General features: G+C 44.0%; 1 protein-coding gene across 1 annotated transcript in view; it reads right to left on the bottom strand.

Moving 5' to 3' along the window:
• Window positions 1–3,788: 3,788 nt before the first annotated feature.
• The window catches only part of LOC135510615 (peroxisome proliferator-activated receptor gamma coactivator 1-alpha-like), a 45,202-nt gene continuing 32,533 nt past the window's right edge, over window positions 3,789–16,457 (bottom strand). The window contains 7 exon segments of the mRNA XM_064931676.1: window positions 3,789–5,277; window positions 7,501–7,652; window positions 8,007–8,128; window positions 11,117–11,237; window positions 11,901–12,005; window positions 14,119–14,758; window positions 14,761–15,342. Of these exon segments, the coding sequence (XP_064787748.1) occupies window positions 5,174–5,277; window positions 7,501–7,652; window positions 8,007–8,128; window positions 11,117–11,237; window positions 11,901–12,005; window positions 14,119–14,758; window positions 14,761–15,342 (1,826 nt within the window). The 3' untranslated portion in view covers window positions 3,789–5,173.

Here is a 16,457-nt window from a genome sequence, read left to right on the forward strand (position 1 = left end):
TCGTTTCACACAGTTTCATACAGTTACAGTAACCTAATGCAGATAGATGTAGCTTTGTGAAACCTAAGGTAAATGTTTATGTAATACATGTATCACTAGCCACTTTAACTATGCCACTTTGTTTACATACTCATCGCATATGTATATACTGTACTCTATACCATCTACTCCATCTTGCCTATGCCGTTCTGTACCATCACTCATTCCTATATCTGTATGTACATATTCTTTATCCCTTTACACTTGTGTGTATAAGGTAGTCGTTTTTGGAATTGTTAGGTTAGATTACTCGTTGGTTATTACTGCATTAACATCTGCTAACCATGTGTATGTGACAAGTACATTTGATTTGATTTGATTTCCAACATTGCACCCAGTAACACAGGTACAGTGGCTTCAGAGAGTAGTCACACCCCTTGACTTTTTCCCACATTTTGTTGTTAGTCTGATTAAATATAGATTTTGTGTCACTGGACTACAAACAATACACCATAATGCCACGCAAAGTGGAATTATGTTTTTAGACATTTTTACAAACTAATTAAAAATGAAAAGCTGAAATGTCTTGAGTCAATAAGCATTCAACCCTTTTTGTTATGGCAAGACTAAAAAACGTCAGGAGTAAAAATATGCTTAAATCACATTAGAAGTTGCATGGACTCACTCTGTGTGCAATAATAGTGTTTAACATGATTTTTTAATGACTAACTCATCTCTACCCCACACATACAATTATCTGTAAGGCCCCTCAGTTGAGCAGTGAATTTCAAACACAGATTCAACCACAAAGATCTGGGATGTTTTCCAATGCCTCGCAAAGAAGAGCATATATTGTTTTTTTCTAAACAAAATGGACATTGAATTACACTTTGGATGGTGTATCAATATACACAGTCACTACAAAGATACAGGTGTCCTTCCTAACTCAGTTGCCGGCGAGGAAGAAAACCGCTCAGGGATTTTTCCATGAGGCCAATGGTGACTTGAAAACAGGTACAGACTTTAATAGCTGTGATAGAAGAAAACTGGGAATGGATCAACAACCTTGTATATAATTAGTCCACAATACTAACCTAAATGACAGAGTGAAAAGAAGAAAGCCTGTACAGAATAAACATATTACAAAACATGCATCCTGTTTGCATTAAGGCAAAAAACAAATTCTAACATTTGTGGCAAATTATTTTTATATCCTGAATACAAAGCACTATGTTTGGAGCAAATTCAACACATCACTTAGTACCACTCTTCATATTTTCAAGCATGGTGGTGGCTGCATCATGTTATGGGTATGCTTGCCATTGGCAAGGACTAGTGAGTTTTGTAGGATAAAAAGAAACAGAATAGAGCTAAGCACATGCAAAATCCTAGAAGAAAACTTGGTTCAGTCTGCTTTCTGACAGACACCGGTAGAAAAATTCACCTTTCAGCAGGACAATAACCTAAAGCCAGGCCAAAGGAAGACTGGAGTTGCTTATCAATACAGCACTGAATTTTCCTGAGTGGCCTAGTTACAGTTTTGACTTAAATTGGCTTGACAATCTATGGCAAGACTTGAAAATGGCTGTCCTGCAATGATTGACAGAGCTTGAAGAATTATTATATATTGTACAATTCATGTGTGCAAAGCTCTTAGAGACTTTCCCAAAAAGGCTCACAGCTGTAATCGCTGCCAAAGGTGATTCGAACATGTATTGACTCAGGGGTGTGAATACTTATGTAAATGAGACATTTCTGTATTTCATTTTCACTACATTGAAAACATTTCTAAAAACATGTGTTCACTTTGTCAGTTTGAGGTATTGTAGATGGGTGAGGGGGGCGATGTAACAAATGTTTCATTCAGGCTCTAACGCAGCGAAATGTGGTATACGTCAAGGGGTATGAACACTTTCTGAAGGCACCGCATTTCAATAGTCAGTGTTCGCATGGAGGGGTAGACTTCAAGGATACGCCATTACAGTCATGCAGTGCCGATTTTTAAATTGCTCACAATAATGCTTGAATAACACAGTCTTACCATGACAATGAGAGAGGAAGCAGGAGGGATGAGACGGTAAAGAAAAGAGGCACATGAAAGGAGGGTTCCAGGTGAGTTTCTTTCAAACACATTTCCCTTTATTGGCATGGTGAGGCTGATGAGAATTGCACATAAAAACAAAATTCACAAGAAAGTCATACAATAGGTAGAACCACAAAGGCATCGGTAAGGACTTGGCAGAAGGCAACGTGGATAGGACACAAACAGGTAACAACCCAAAGCAATACCCCCGCCCCTCCCACCCCCCTCTGCCCAACACGCACACACACCTGCCTATAAACACACACATGCACACACACACACACACACGCTCACACCATTGTCCTTCCAAAAGAAACATGATCACCCAACAAACGTTTAAGCGGTGGCAAATTCCTCAGTAGTTCACATTGTTAAAAAGTCTGACACAGTTGACATTTTGAGGACCATAAGGTGTTATAATATATTACTACTCTAGGCGATTTACAAAGCAGATTTTTTTATTTATTACAATGATTAAAGCCACATCTATCAAATGGGACGCGACACCATTACCCAAGCGCTGTACATAACATAAAAAACATGTTGAAATACAGGTGGACGGGGAGATTTCCCCACCACTGATTTTGCCTCTGCATCAAGGAAATCAGCTCGTTTTCATCTACACAAGTCAAACTTCATGAAAGGTGGCCTGTGATCAGCGAAGCTTTCATACAAAAGAGTTCTACCTCTTGCAATGTAGGCTGGTTTTTCTTGTTACTTAGCTTGCACTATAAACAGGATATTAATTGCACCAGAAAGCACAAGGTTACCTTTAATGTCACGTTGAAGGTGCTGTGGTATCTGGACTGTGTGGCAGCAGCGCCTAATAGAAAATGGTGCGGCTCCATGCAGTATTGAGTAGTTTCTCGAGGCTTATAAGATGTCATTCAAGTAGTGCCATTTAGAAAGGAGAGCCTGATATCCAAAGTACTATGCGCTGTATCGGCTGTCATCATTTAATAGCCATGCGCTACACAGACAAATGTTTTGATGCTAGGATGCTTGTTTTAACAGTGTGTTTTCCATGGTATTAGTTTACATTTGTACAGTTGCCACAATGTTCTACACAAACACACAGACCTGAACGTACACTAAATGGGCAAACATGAGTGTTGAGCAAAACATTCTGTAAGTGTTCTCTATTGGGTGATAAGGGTCATGTGACCATGCTAAGACACTGGAATGGAATCCCTGTATGTTGCCAGCGATTGGGTAATGGGTCAGGGTCCAAAACCACACAACAATATGAGCTAAAATACAACTTTGAAAAATAATTTATTGCTTTTTTATATACTTTTTCTTTCATTTATATTATTATTATTTTGTAATTATTGTGAATAATGTCAATATTATTATCATCATCATATATATATTATATATATATATATATTATATATATATTATATTATATATATATAATATTATATATATATATATATATATATATATTATATATATATATATATATATATATTTTGTACATCAAATACAATATTTTTTTAAATTCAGGAAAGAAAATTGTAAACTTTTGTTTGGCATTCACATAATCAAGCGTGTGGAGCAACGAAACAGATTTTTACAGTGTGGTACAACAAAAATACCTGGAAAATCATTTTATTGCTTCATGTTCTACGGTGTATAAAGGAAAATAATGTGGTAGACATTTTTGTCATGGCTGCAAACCACTGTTGTGGAGACAGAAATCACTTGGACAATGAGCAGCATATCTCATGATGGGCCACTGTCGAGGAGATTATAATTTATTTTTTATTGTTTCTGAAAGGCATAGAATGTAATATTCCCACATTATTGTACACCTTACCCACTGATTGTAAGTGAAATAACAAAAATCAAATAACAATATAAATAGCAAAAATGTGTGAGGTACACCATGTGAGATGGAGAGGATAAATATTTTTGATTCAAATATTAAAATAAATAGATAAATATGCACGGTTTATCCTGATTAAACAGATTAAACATAGTAGTAGTCTTTTCTCACTGAGAGTAAAATTATCAAAACGAGAACCATAAAAATCATTGAAATCAAAATGAATTGATATATATATATATATACTGATTGTTTCAGAAATATTATTAAAAATGGGGTTTGTTTCATTACAATCATGAAAAAACACGTTAAAAATGCATTTTATACTTGTTGTATACGGAAAAACACTGATTGAGAAACTTTATAAACAGATAAAACTATACATGGTTAACTTTTTTCCCCCAACAAAATAATTCTTAAAAAAGGAAATTTGTTCACATGCTCCATCAAAATGAGCCTCCTACACATTTTTACAATCATGTCATGTCCTCTAAACTTCATGTAGGTGTACAATATGTCTTACATCATTGTAATAACTACAGATCGACATTCTTAATTGAGAAAATGTCTTCATCATTTTAAAAAGGCTGCATTTTACAGTGCATAGCTGTAACAAATAAAGAACTTTGTTTGATATGTACACAAAATAAAAATATTCCTTTTGATAATATCTGTATATACAGGGCATTTGTCCTGAAAATCTAGACAGCAACGTTATCTTGAGCCTCCAAGATACTTTTCCCTATACTCTCGTTAATAACGTAACACCACATCCCAAACACCAGATTTTAAAAAAACTAAAAGAATAATCAAGGACAAAAAAAAGACTGAACGAGCTGCACATGTTTCACCACTCAAAGCATAGTTGGGTTTTTGTAGTGCTTGGAGAGAAAAAAAAATCTCATGAATGTTTTTGTCTTTCACTGACTGTTGTACAGCAGTAAAGCACACACATCTGTGTACAGGGTTATGAGGATTCACTGTCTTTCCAGGTACTGTCTCTTCCCAGCTTCTTCAGCAGCTATGTTCATGTAAACGTTGTTTTTAATATACTTTTTGATATATATATATATATATATATATATATATACATATATATACATATATATATACATATATATATACATATATATACATATATATGTCTATATATATATATATAGATTCATCTTTATATACTCTCTTACATAGAGTGTAAAACTTCTCGTAGTCAAAGGACAGAAACATTAGTGAGGTATCAAGACATCCCTCTTGGTAGACAGCGGCTGCTAGAGCACTTGTTACCTTCTCAAGCAGCGCTGGGCCTCTCTCAGCAAGCTGTCAAAATCCATGGAGTCATACTTGCTTTTAGTGGAGGCTGGATCAAAGTCGTCAGAATGGGAATCTGAAACCAGAGATTCATTTTGACATCAGTGTTAAGCAACCTAAGTGGTCTCCTGTAAGTCGCTCCGGATAAGAGCGTCTGCCAAACGACTAAAGTGTATTGTAAATGTCTCAAATTTTCGTTGGACACAAAATACCTGTCTCACAGATCAAGGCAAGTGGCACGTCTACATAAATCTCAAAGAACCCATCTGCATCTGTTACTTTTCAATAAGTCCCAAAGTTATCCGTGCTCCCTTCCAATGTTTCATATCTCTCCTGAGATGAGGTCTTTAGACACAATGTTTACATGATTAAAATGCTCAGGGTGGAAAATAAAGCTTTTCCTGACACCGAGTGACCAAAGAAATCCCAAACTGAGCGAGTGGGCGGAGGCATCTATTTTGATTGGTCAGCACGATAATAAACAAGTGTCTTATCTCTCGCGGCAGACAGCTTCACAAATGGGGCCCCCACACAGGCTGCGGCAAACTCTGAGAGCTTGAGAAATGGGAATGACCATGGCAAGCAGGAGATGCCAGTCGTGATCTAATGCTATGGCCAAGGGGTGGATTGTGTCATGCCGCACACCTTGACGGATGAAAAATACCCATGCACACTACTTAGAACTAATGGACAGTGTCTCGGAAAACAACAATAAAATAAAAAAATTGAGACGAGCGCGCCGGGCAAGATTGAGAGGAGGGACTGAGGTCGCTACCGCATGACATTATTCAAGTTCCCTCGCTTTGGACACTACGCTTTTCTCCTCTCTTTCTTTTCGCCTTCCCTTTTTCTCCTACTCCCGTCATGGGGCAGTTTGGGATAGCCTGAACTAGTTTTTCTCTCTCAAAAAAAGAGAGGAAGCAGAACGAAGGTCTTTCTTTTCATTCTGAGAGACTGATTAGCTGTCTTAGCGCTCCATGTCTTTTCTCAAGGACCTCGGAAATATACAATAATGCCTTCATTCCTTTGAAGAACGTGTTATTTTTTCCCTCTGCCATGACCTACTGACCTCCCAGTGGCCCTGCATTGAACATTCCCCATTTCACTCTTTGTCAAGGGATGAATGGCGAGTGGAAAATGGGAGCAACTGTACAAGCCCCACTCTGCATCTTAACCTCCATCATCAAATGGAGCAAATGACCTCTTATGGCCACACAGGAGAGCATCCACCTTGATGGACTAACTGACTATTTAAACATCGATGCCAAAATGTCTACCCTCTTATTGATACTGGGGCAATAGTATAGGTAGAGGATGAGAAAGAGAAGGATGGACCAGGGAGAAGCAGAGATATTTTTTTTATCAATGTCTTGCATTATTTGTCATATTCGTCATCCGGCACCACGTCCATCTGAACATCGAGTCCAGTCTTTCATGCGGATGAGGTTTCTTTTTCGGTGCATGCAAGTGTAAGTTGTGTACCTTTTCCTCAGATGAATCGACTCGCTCTACCCGGGCTTTTATGTCGACGGCACTTTGTAGTTGCTGCCGTCTTAAGAACCCGAGCCTGTGTCTGTCTTTGTCTATAAGTGTCGCATGAGGAAGAGATGGCTGATTATTAGTCAATCAGGCCTCCGCTGTCAGGCTGGTTTCTTCATCCCCCCCCCCCTTCCCTCCCGTCAACCCTTCATCCTTCTCTCAGTGGATGACACGCTGCTAGGTACCACAGCGAGGTCTTTCCTCTGTTGAACGCCACAACAGCTGGCAACAGATGGAGGCTCACCCAGGAGGGATGGGCTGATGGGACTTAACCTTGCACCCCTCCACCCCCCCCCCCTCCCTCCCTCTCTCCTTCCATCTACCTCTCTTTACCCTCCAAGAGGACCAGAGCATAAACTATACATCACTGTATATAGGGTATCAAAACAAATCACAGATAAGCTTTTAAAGAATCTTGCGCTCATCTTTCCAATTACTTGTGCATTGACTAAGTAGAAAGATATAGGCTGTGAGCAATGGAATGGAAGAAGGCCTCTCGATTCCTCGAGATATACTCCTATATGGGTGGCGGTAAAAGAGCAGTTCTATTCCTGGACTGGTACACAGAACCGTGATGCCTCGAAGGTGAATTGTAAAGCTTGGGGGGGAGGGTAAGAGTAAATATATGCTCTTTCATTTTAAAAGGTGTCACTTGAGCCTATTTCTTTCCCAGCTTCCCGCTCCATCCCTCCCTTTGACAGTCCGCCTGTATTGGCCGTGGCTCCGGGGTTCTCCCGAGCAACAACAAAGCAGAACTTACCCAAGTCTGTATAATTCGATTTGCAGAACTGCTTTTGTCCACCGAAGCACAGCTCGAACTGGGGCTCGTTTGACCGGCGCAAGGTGTGTCCGTTTTCAAGGGCAGCGAAGGCGTCACAAGTGTAGCGGTAGGTGATGAAACCAAAATTGTCCCTGCAGTCGGGAATAGAAAAACGACGTCAGGGCCTCCTCCGTTAGTGGACATCCACACTATTTATTTATACAGTCAAATGTATCTGTAGGGCTCTTTTTAGGCTAGGAACAGATAAGATGAATAAAACATGATTGGAATGCATACAGCTCCATCCCGCCCTGCGTCTCCACTCGACTTTGACATAGAAGTCGATGCAAAGCCCTGAAAGAGATGATGCTTTTCCGTGTTCCACCTAACCCAGATGGTAGGAATGAATGGACACAATGTATCACAATGAATCCCATTACCTCCCTATATAGCCAACACACACGCATGCACGCACGTCACACGCCAACACCGTCCCGGGGCCTTACCCGTCATCTCTCAGGTTCACGGCACACTCTTCGATCTCGCCGAAGACTTCAAAACGCCGCTTTAGCTCGGTTCGCGTGCTGTCGGACCTCAGTCTCCCCACGTACACCACCCGTCTCTCCTCCTGCTCATTAAAGGATAGAAAGAGAGAGGGAGAGAGATAAAGGAGGAGTACTTCCCTCTCGCTCATCCTGTTTCCTTCCCTTCAGGTTCACTCGGTGGCCGTAATGAACTACTCGGAACACCCGGTGGCGAGCGCTGACGTGAGGCCACCCTTTTCTTGTTCTGTTCCTCCTTGATTGGCTGGGTTGTGCTAAATACCTCCTCTTATCTGATAGGACAGAGAGGCTTTAGCGATCGTCTTAGATCTCCCTGTTCATTCACTTGTCTTTTCTGTCTTTTTTTCTGGCCCATATTGAACCGTATATTTTTGTTCAATCCAGTGACAAATATCAGAAGGAAGCCTTTTCTCTTTCCATAGCTCGTCCTCTTTCGTTATAGTCTCAGAACTGAACATGAGTTAATGAGCTGTTTATGCCATACAGTAGGCTCCAGTTAATATGCCATTTAGAGAAACCTGTACGAAACACCATCAGGAATAACAGGAGGTCGGGGGGGGGTCACACAATGTTCCTCGAACCACAAAGGACACAAAGGTCACAGAGGCATAATTTTGGACCTAAAGCACGAGGCTGCAATCATGGTTTTGGGAGCAGTTTAATTACGTCTGCTAATCATATATTGCATAGCAAGCTTTAGGGGTACGTTGTATCACTGGTATTATTTACTTATTCACTCATTTACTTGCCATTACTGGGGCAAGTCTATTGGGATCCATTCAAATTTTGAAAGCTACCTCAGGCCACTGGTAACTTATACATGTAAATCAGTTGCCTGGTACTAAAACTTAAAGTTCACCTCCGCAAAGAAGCTAAACTAAGGCTCTGTCCCAAATAGCACCCTGTTCCATACGTAGTGCACTACTTTTGACCAGAGCGCTATGGGCCCTGGTCAAAGGTAGTGCACTATATAGGGAACAGAGTGCCATTTGGGATGCATCCTCAATGGCAAGACATAAGTGTTCTTTTTCTCTGGCTCTTCTTCACATACAGTTTGCGGAAACTAGTTATTTAATTCCTGACAGCTGATAAATATGCCGGGTTTTCCAAGATGGAACCCAAGGTAGAGTCCTGCATCGGGTCTGACATCCACAGGTCCCTCTGTTTGACCAGCAAAACAAGCTGCCGGGTGGAATGAAAATATTCTTTCAACCCGCGGGTCGGCTTGTGGTTCAGAACAATTATACTGCAGGTAGGAAACAATCAAGTTTTTTTTTTTTACGAACCCATGACCATGTTCTTTGACACTGTGTCGCAAATTCCATTCGGTGAATGGTAAGGCAGACAGGTTACCAGCCACACATGCAGCGAATCAGGGAACTGTCCATTATATGTGTGGTGCTGAAACACAAAACCGGTAGATGGATACACAGCCTGCAAAGCATATTTGTTTATGATAGGATAATTCAGTTTATTATCAGTTAATAATCCAGGCTGCATCACATCCGGCAGTGATTGGGAGTCCCAAACGTCGGCGCACAATTGCCCCAGCTTCGTCCGGGTTTGCCCTGACTTGCCTAGTTAAATAAATAAAAATATATAATAATCTTATAATGTTAATTCAGGCTTTCGTTCATTTAGTCCATATCAAGTTTAAACCTGTGTGGCTGTTAAAGGTTTGAGTATAGCATACTAAATAAATCTATTTTTGCAGCCGATATTCGATTCTGGGAATTGTTGATTTAAGTTTCAATTAAACTTTTTGAATATCTAAACAAAATTGAATGCAAAGGTTTTGTTATGTCGGTCATAGACTTTCAGGAGGTAAGATGGCTTAATGAAAATGCCCTTTTCATCAGAACGATTGAGTTGTCAATATGCCGCATCTCATTGTGAAAATAAAATATATTGCTCTTTACTAATGGCATGGTTTTCTTTTATCCAAATGTTGAATAGACACACAGACAAATGAAGTCATCATATTTTTTTTAGAAGTTAATATTTGTCCGGTCACGGATCGGCTCTCAGAACAATTCTATGCCGATGGGTTGTGGAGAAAAATCTGTCCTGATGTCGGGTATTGGGTGAAGCTCAGAATTGATGTGGCCGGCGTGGGGCGGGTGCGGCTCAACAAAAACTGCCCTGTGCAGGACTCCACCCCAAGGCTGGCAGTCAGTGTACGTGTGTGTGGCCCTCACATCCACTTGCCTCCCAAACCTCTACTGACAGCTTGGCTTTGCTGCCCATAACCGTCTCGTCTAAAATGTATACAGGCTAAAGCTGTGCGTGTGTGCATTACTTGACGTGTGCCTTTATCAGTCTCTGTTAGCATGTTCCAAACGAGTGCAATACTAAACAGAGAGAAGGGTTGAGAATTGATATTCATCCCACTTTGATTCCATTCAAACTAGATCACTAGAAAGATTCCTTATTTGAAGTGTGCATTTCCTTGGCGGTGAATTTCCCTTTTTATCCCTCCTCCCACTCTTGCCGTTTCTAACATGTGCCCCTGTGGTGTGATTAATTAGAACTGACACCGTTCCCAGATGCCGGAGACTTTTAAAAATACACAACCTGGAGATAAAGAGGAAACGAGTGGAGCCCTGAAAGATTCAGTGACTCACTTTGCATGTATTCATTCATTAGAGAGGAACAGTAGGCAGGAGGCACGGCCACGGGCCCACAACTGTCTGCCCTGTCTAGGTAGTGAGACAGCGATGGGTACAGCTGAGAGATATTAATGCCAGGCTGCTGTTAGAAGGATGGATGAGAGAAAGAGAAAGAGAGAAAGAGAGAAAGAGAGAAAGAGAGAGAGAGAGGGAGAGAGAGAGAGTGGTTGGGAGTGCAGAGAAAGGCAGCGAGAGAGAGAGAGAGAGAGAGAGGTGAAGAGAGAGAGGGATTGGATGGGTGGGAAAGTAGAGAGATAGGCAGAGAGGGCGAGAGAGAGAGGTGAAGAGAGAGCGAGGGTGGGTGGGAACGTAAGGAGATAAGCAGAGGGAGAGAGAGAAAGATCAGAAAAGAGAGAACATAAGAAGAATGACAGGGGAACTCACTATTGCTTTTTCACTTTGCCTCTCCCTCTGCTCGGCCCTCTGGGACTCCCTCTTCTGGTAGTCCTGGCGATACTCCTCCCGCTTCAGACGCTCGTGTTGGTATTCCTCGTAGCTGTCGTACCTGCGGAGGGACCAAACCAAACCCATCACTTTCACTGTCCTCCACCGCCCTTCTAACATCCGCCCTTCAATTTGACGCCAGCAGTTCTGAAGCGTATCGGCCGAAAAAAACAAACCACCAACGAGATGGGCTAAATTTCTCAGAGGGGTAGGGAAACAAACAAACGCATTAATAAGAAGATGCCTCCTCCCCGCTGTTAAGGTTATGGATCCCACAGGAGGCCCGCGGGAGATGGTGGATAGCGGGAGAGGCGTACAGTTGGGAGTTGGGCAGCTGCCACTGTCAGCACTACTTGACGTCATTACTTTCTGCTTAGTTAGGGCTTCGTCCGGGGGGAAAGAAGTGCAACTTTTCTCTCTCAACTTCCTCGTCAAGATTTGTCCATGCATTGGAGAGATGGGAAGAGTTGGTGATTTCCTGGTGTCGTTAGGCTCATCAATAGCAAATCATTTAGGAGCTAGGAGTGACTGTCAACATTTTACACCGCCTGTGTTTGTGCATAAGGACATTGTACAGGGGTTCCACAATCCTGCTGGTTTTCAATCAATTCATGTTGTTGGTTAAAAGGCAAGGATGAAAACAAGCATTAACTGCAGGGACTGGATCATCAGACCAGAGCTGTTTACCCCTGGTTTAGTGTAAGGGAATGTGGTGGACCCTTACCTTGGCCTGCGGCTGAGGGGGGATCTGGACTGAGATCGAGACTGCGAGTGAGGGCTTTTGTGGGTCCTGGATCGGTAAGTGCTGGAGTCCATGTTGTGATGAGGCCTGCAAAAAACAGAATGCACATTAATCATCAAGATATCATCCAGGATATTGAAAAAATGTGTGCATATCTGAAATGCGTATCTCTAAAACCGATAATGTTGTCTAGACATGCCAGTCACTGTACCTTGGCATCCCTAAATCAAGATGACAGACAGTCACAGTGTAAAATCTAACCATAAAAAAAACACATAACCAAAAGTCCAAATATATTCTGCTAATTTTTCTTAACACATTTTCCTAGTTCTACTGAATTTGACTTGCTAGACTCAGCTTCTGCACAGTGCAGCTGGGAGATGTTCTCACCTTTTCCCCCCATCAGGGCCAGTATATACATGCTCCTCGTATCTATGTTAAATGAGGGGAAGGTCCTTAGGCCCTGTGGCCTAACTCTTACGCTAGTAGCCCTACACAGAGTACACGCTCTCATTGCTTAATTATTGAACAGATGCTGAAGAAGGCAGACTTGAATGATAGAGGGAGAGAAGCTAGGCAACGGTCAAACGTCCACAGAGTTAAGGAAGACGAGAGTTTGGAAAGAGAGATGGGGAGTCGAGAGGATTTGAGAGAGAAAAAAATGGATTTGTTGAAATTGTTTCCCTTTGAGTTCTTGAGTGAGCTCCTGAGATTGAGGTACTTTTACTCCGGTAAACTTAGTCATCACCTTTTATGTGGTTATTTTTTTCCCCTGTTTTTCTTCTTTCATGTACCAACCCTGACATCCTTAGAAACCTTGTGACTTTCTCGGTGTACTGTATCACGAGGTTGGTGATAGTCATCCGAGTGAGTGATTTATCAAGGGTAAAGGACTTCAAAACAGAGGGCAAAGCTAACCTCCATTGAGACCTTTCATTAACCCAGCAAACAAACTTAAACTCACTTATGAGCTTGAGGGAAGTGAACGAAGAGTCTATCCAGTTTGCAAGGCACTCAATGCAAACTCGCTGATAAAGTCTCCTTATATGTGTAGTCCTACTCGGTACCTATAACCCTTAAAAAACAACAACACAGTACCCACTCTGCTCCGATCAAAGGGAACCATGGGAAATGTAGTTCTCTCGAGCTGCTGTGATAATACACACTGTTTCCAGAGGAGGGGGGGTCCAGAACTAAACTCACTTCCCAGATTTGGCTTTCATCTTCCGGGACAAAGGGGGGTTCGCCTGGCACTCAGCAAAAACAACAGCTGCAGCTTAAAACAACATGCACTGCATCAAACAGAGATCCCAGGAAAACAGAGGAGGAGATGAGAGACAAAACCTTGCCATGGGAAATGAGGCTTTGACAACGTTGAAGCAACCAAAGCCCAGTGCCTCAGTCGCTTCATCATTTTCCTAGTCGCCTCTTTCTCAGATATACCATTTTGATAGCACATGACTAACACACCAAACCTCCTTGTCTGGTATTTCCCAGGGGAACTGTCGGTCTGTAAGTATCAAGCGTCTCATAGTAGTAGTGCTGATCACGGATCAGTTTAGCCTTTTCGAGCATAGTGAATAAGATTATGTACATGAGGGACCTGCTCTGAGATCAGCACTTCTACTCTAAGAAGAGTGATACATACAGCCTCTGCTCTATAGTAAAGTACTGAGAGAGTTGAGCTTGGCTAGCCTCATTACACCAGCCAATTGCGATCCACTGTCCAGTAGTCAAGCCAGTAAGGATTCTCCCTGACCCTGCCACACTCTCCTATTGTTAAAGCCTATTTCCTGTGGAATATAATGAGTCTCCCCAATGTTTTTAGCTCAAGCTGGGGATGCTGAAGCAGCTGAAGCTAAAGGAGGCCCCATACTGGGAGACTGAAGAGACTCAGAGCACAGGGCCTATCCTCTACCGACACGTCTCTGACAGCTGAGGAGGCCTGTTGACACGACTGAGCTGTCCACCTCCTGCCGGGAACACTGTCAGAGCCGCCCACAACCTTTAGGCAACGCTCAAACAACGTTCAAACAACAGAGGGGAAATGGCACCCAGCAGGAGGGAATGAGTTGGCTGTGTTCCGATATCCACACTGGCATACTACTTAGAATGAAACTAAGTAGTAGACACATTGGGCAAGACGTAGTATGGACATGGGAACCTAGACACGGTGAGAAGAGATTGAGGCTTTACTCACCTGGAGGAGGGGCGTCCGTCGGGTGAGCTGGAGAGGGAGCGCCTCCGGTGGTGGGAGGAGGAACTGCGGGACCGGGAGCGAGAACGGGAGGAGGGGGAGCCCGAACGGGGCCAGACAAAGTGTCTGGGGGAGAGGAGGAGGGAGGAGAGGGGTGAGACGGAGCCCCGTGAGGGGGAGCAGCTGGACGGCGAGCAGGACGGCGAGCAGGACTCGAAAAGCATTTCCAGGGGGGTGCCCTCCCAGGGGTAGAGGTAGCGCCCCTCCACGCCACGGTCCTGGAGCTCAAGTTCCTCGTGGAAGGGCGGGAGACCCGGGTGCAGGTACCCAGTAGAACCAGAACCAGGGAGCTTGCAGTAGTACTCGTCCCCAGCAAGGTTCTCCTCGGACGCCTGCGGGGCGACAACCTTCTCCCCTCCTCCCTGCCCCCCCTCCTCCACCACCAACTCCCCCCCCTTCTCACCCTGGCTGTAAATGGCTTGCTGGGGGCGGCCAAAGTGCTTGTTGAGCTCCGCCCGGATCTCCTGGTCTCGCAGGGGCTGCTTCCTGCTGGTGGAATGCTGGTCCCCATCTAGGGTCTGTGGTGGGGGTGATCTTGTCTGGGTGGTGGGGGTCCGGTCCTGTCCCCGAGCGCCCTGCCCCGAGCCTCCGTAGCCACAGGGTAAGAGCTCTGCTGCAGCTGCTTGGCCAAAGAGGATGAAGATGTAGGAGAAGATATAGAAGAGGAGGAGGAAGAAGAAAAGGAGGAGGGTGGCATGGCTGAGTCCTTACATTTCACATGCCTGTCCTCCGCCATGACCGGATTGGGCTTCAGAGGGGTTGTCGTAGTAGTCGTCATGGTAACAGTAGCATAAGCTGCATTAGCCGCATTAGCGTCAGCGTCCCGTTTTGTGCTGGCCGCCGGCGACTGACAATAGTCGTGGTCGCTGAAGCCACGGGGCTCCTCCTGGCAACCCCCTGTCGTTGCGGTGACCACCAAGTTGGGGAGGGCAGTGGACGCTTTGCTCAGCTGGGCATACAGTTCAGTCTGCTCGGGGCCCTTCCTGGAGGGACCCCCACCTAGGGTCGGGGTTAGGGCTGGGGACCCGCAGGGGCCCGCCTCGCTCAGCCGAACCCTCTTGCACGCCAGGGCAGACGAGGAGCATGAAGACAACTTGGTTTTGAGTGATGCTTTGAAAGGGTTCTCTTGACTGGCTTTGTGGGGGGGCGTGGTAGGTGGTGTCAGACCTGGAGAGAGAGAGAGGAAGAGACAGAGAGAGGAAGACCGAGAGGAAGGAGAGAGAAAGAGAAAGGGTTGATAAGAGAATGGAATTATAATGCATTCTACCTCTCCACCTACCCCCCCTCCATTTCCACAACCTGTTTATAGACAGTGGGATAAACACAGGGGCTTGATTAAAATATTCACTTTCACTCCCACTCCTAATCCTGATCCGTATTTTATTGCAATCTTGACAGATTCATGTAATGCTCGGTGTAACTTAATATGGTGGAGCTGCTACATGGCTCGGTTACCTCCGCGATATCTCTTTCCCTCCCTGACCTTGGACAATCCCTTGTTCAGGAAGAAGAGAAAGCCACACATCCGCAGCGGACAACCAGAACACATCCTCCTTCGAAAATATATAGCATCTCGACTTGAGCCCTCGAATGTAGCCTAAAAATAGCAAAGACCTTTGGCTTCAGTTTTGAAAATCTATCACAAGTCTCCTATAGCTCAGGCTTCCTCTTTCTACTGCCAGTCAAGGTAGCGAGATATGTCAGTATTCGGAGGTACATGTTGCTATGGCGTGCCACTGTGCTGTCATACGATAGTGTCGGCTTGGCGCGAGGGAGATGTCTGACTGGTAATGGAGGCTCACTGTCTGCCGGGGTAATGGGTTGTCATTCTTCTCGGATCCCGCCTGCCTCTCCGTGACTCGTGCCGAACCTGACCCCTCCTGACAGATTTACAGGCCGACAGATGGCAGTTATATGGGACTTCCTGAGATGGGTCTGCTTTATGGCACTGTTAATGCACACACACAAACAACCAGCGCTAGGTAGGCAGTCCCTTTCCCTCTCTCTTGTCTCTTCCCTTCCTTTCTCCCATCCCGGCCGTCCTCTCTGGATCAATCTCTCTGTCTCTCATCATCTCCCTTTCTCTCACCGCCTGTCTTGCTCTTCCAGACTAATACAGAGACAGACAGCCACACATGCCACACCGTTCACACGGACACAGGCACACAATAACCGCGAACGGCCTCCCTCTCTGGAATGTATATTAGGCACTTTGAACACCTACGCTCCCTGTCTTTGCACATTTTCATGAACGCACATTACTCTCGGTCGCAGTGAATTGG

The sequence above is a fragment of the Oncorhynchus masou genome, chromosome 23, assembly GCF_036934945.1.
Source record: "Oncorhynchus masou masou isolate Uvic2021 chromosome 23, UVic_Omas_1.1, whole genome shotgun sequence".
NCBI lineage: Eukaryota > Metazoa > Chordata > Actinopteri > Salmoniformes > Salmonidae > Oncorhynchus > Oncorhynchus masou.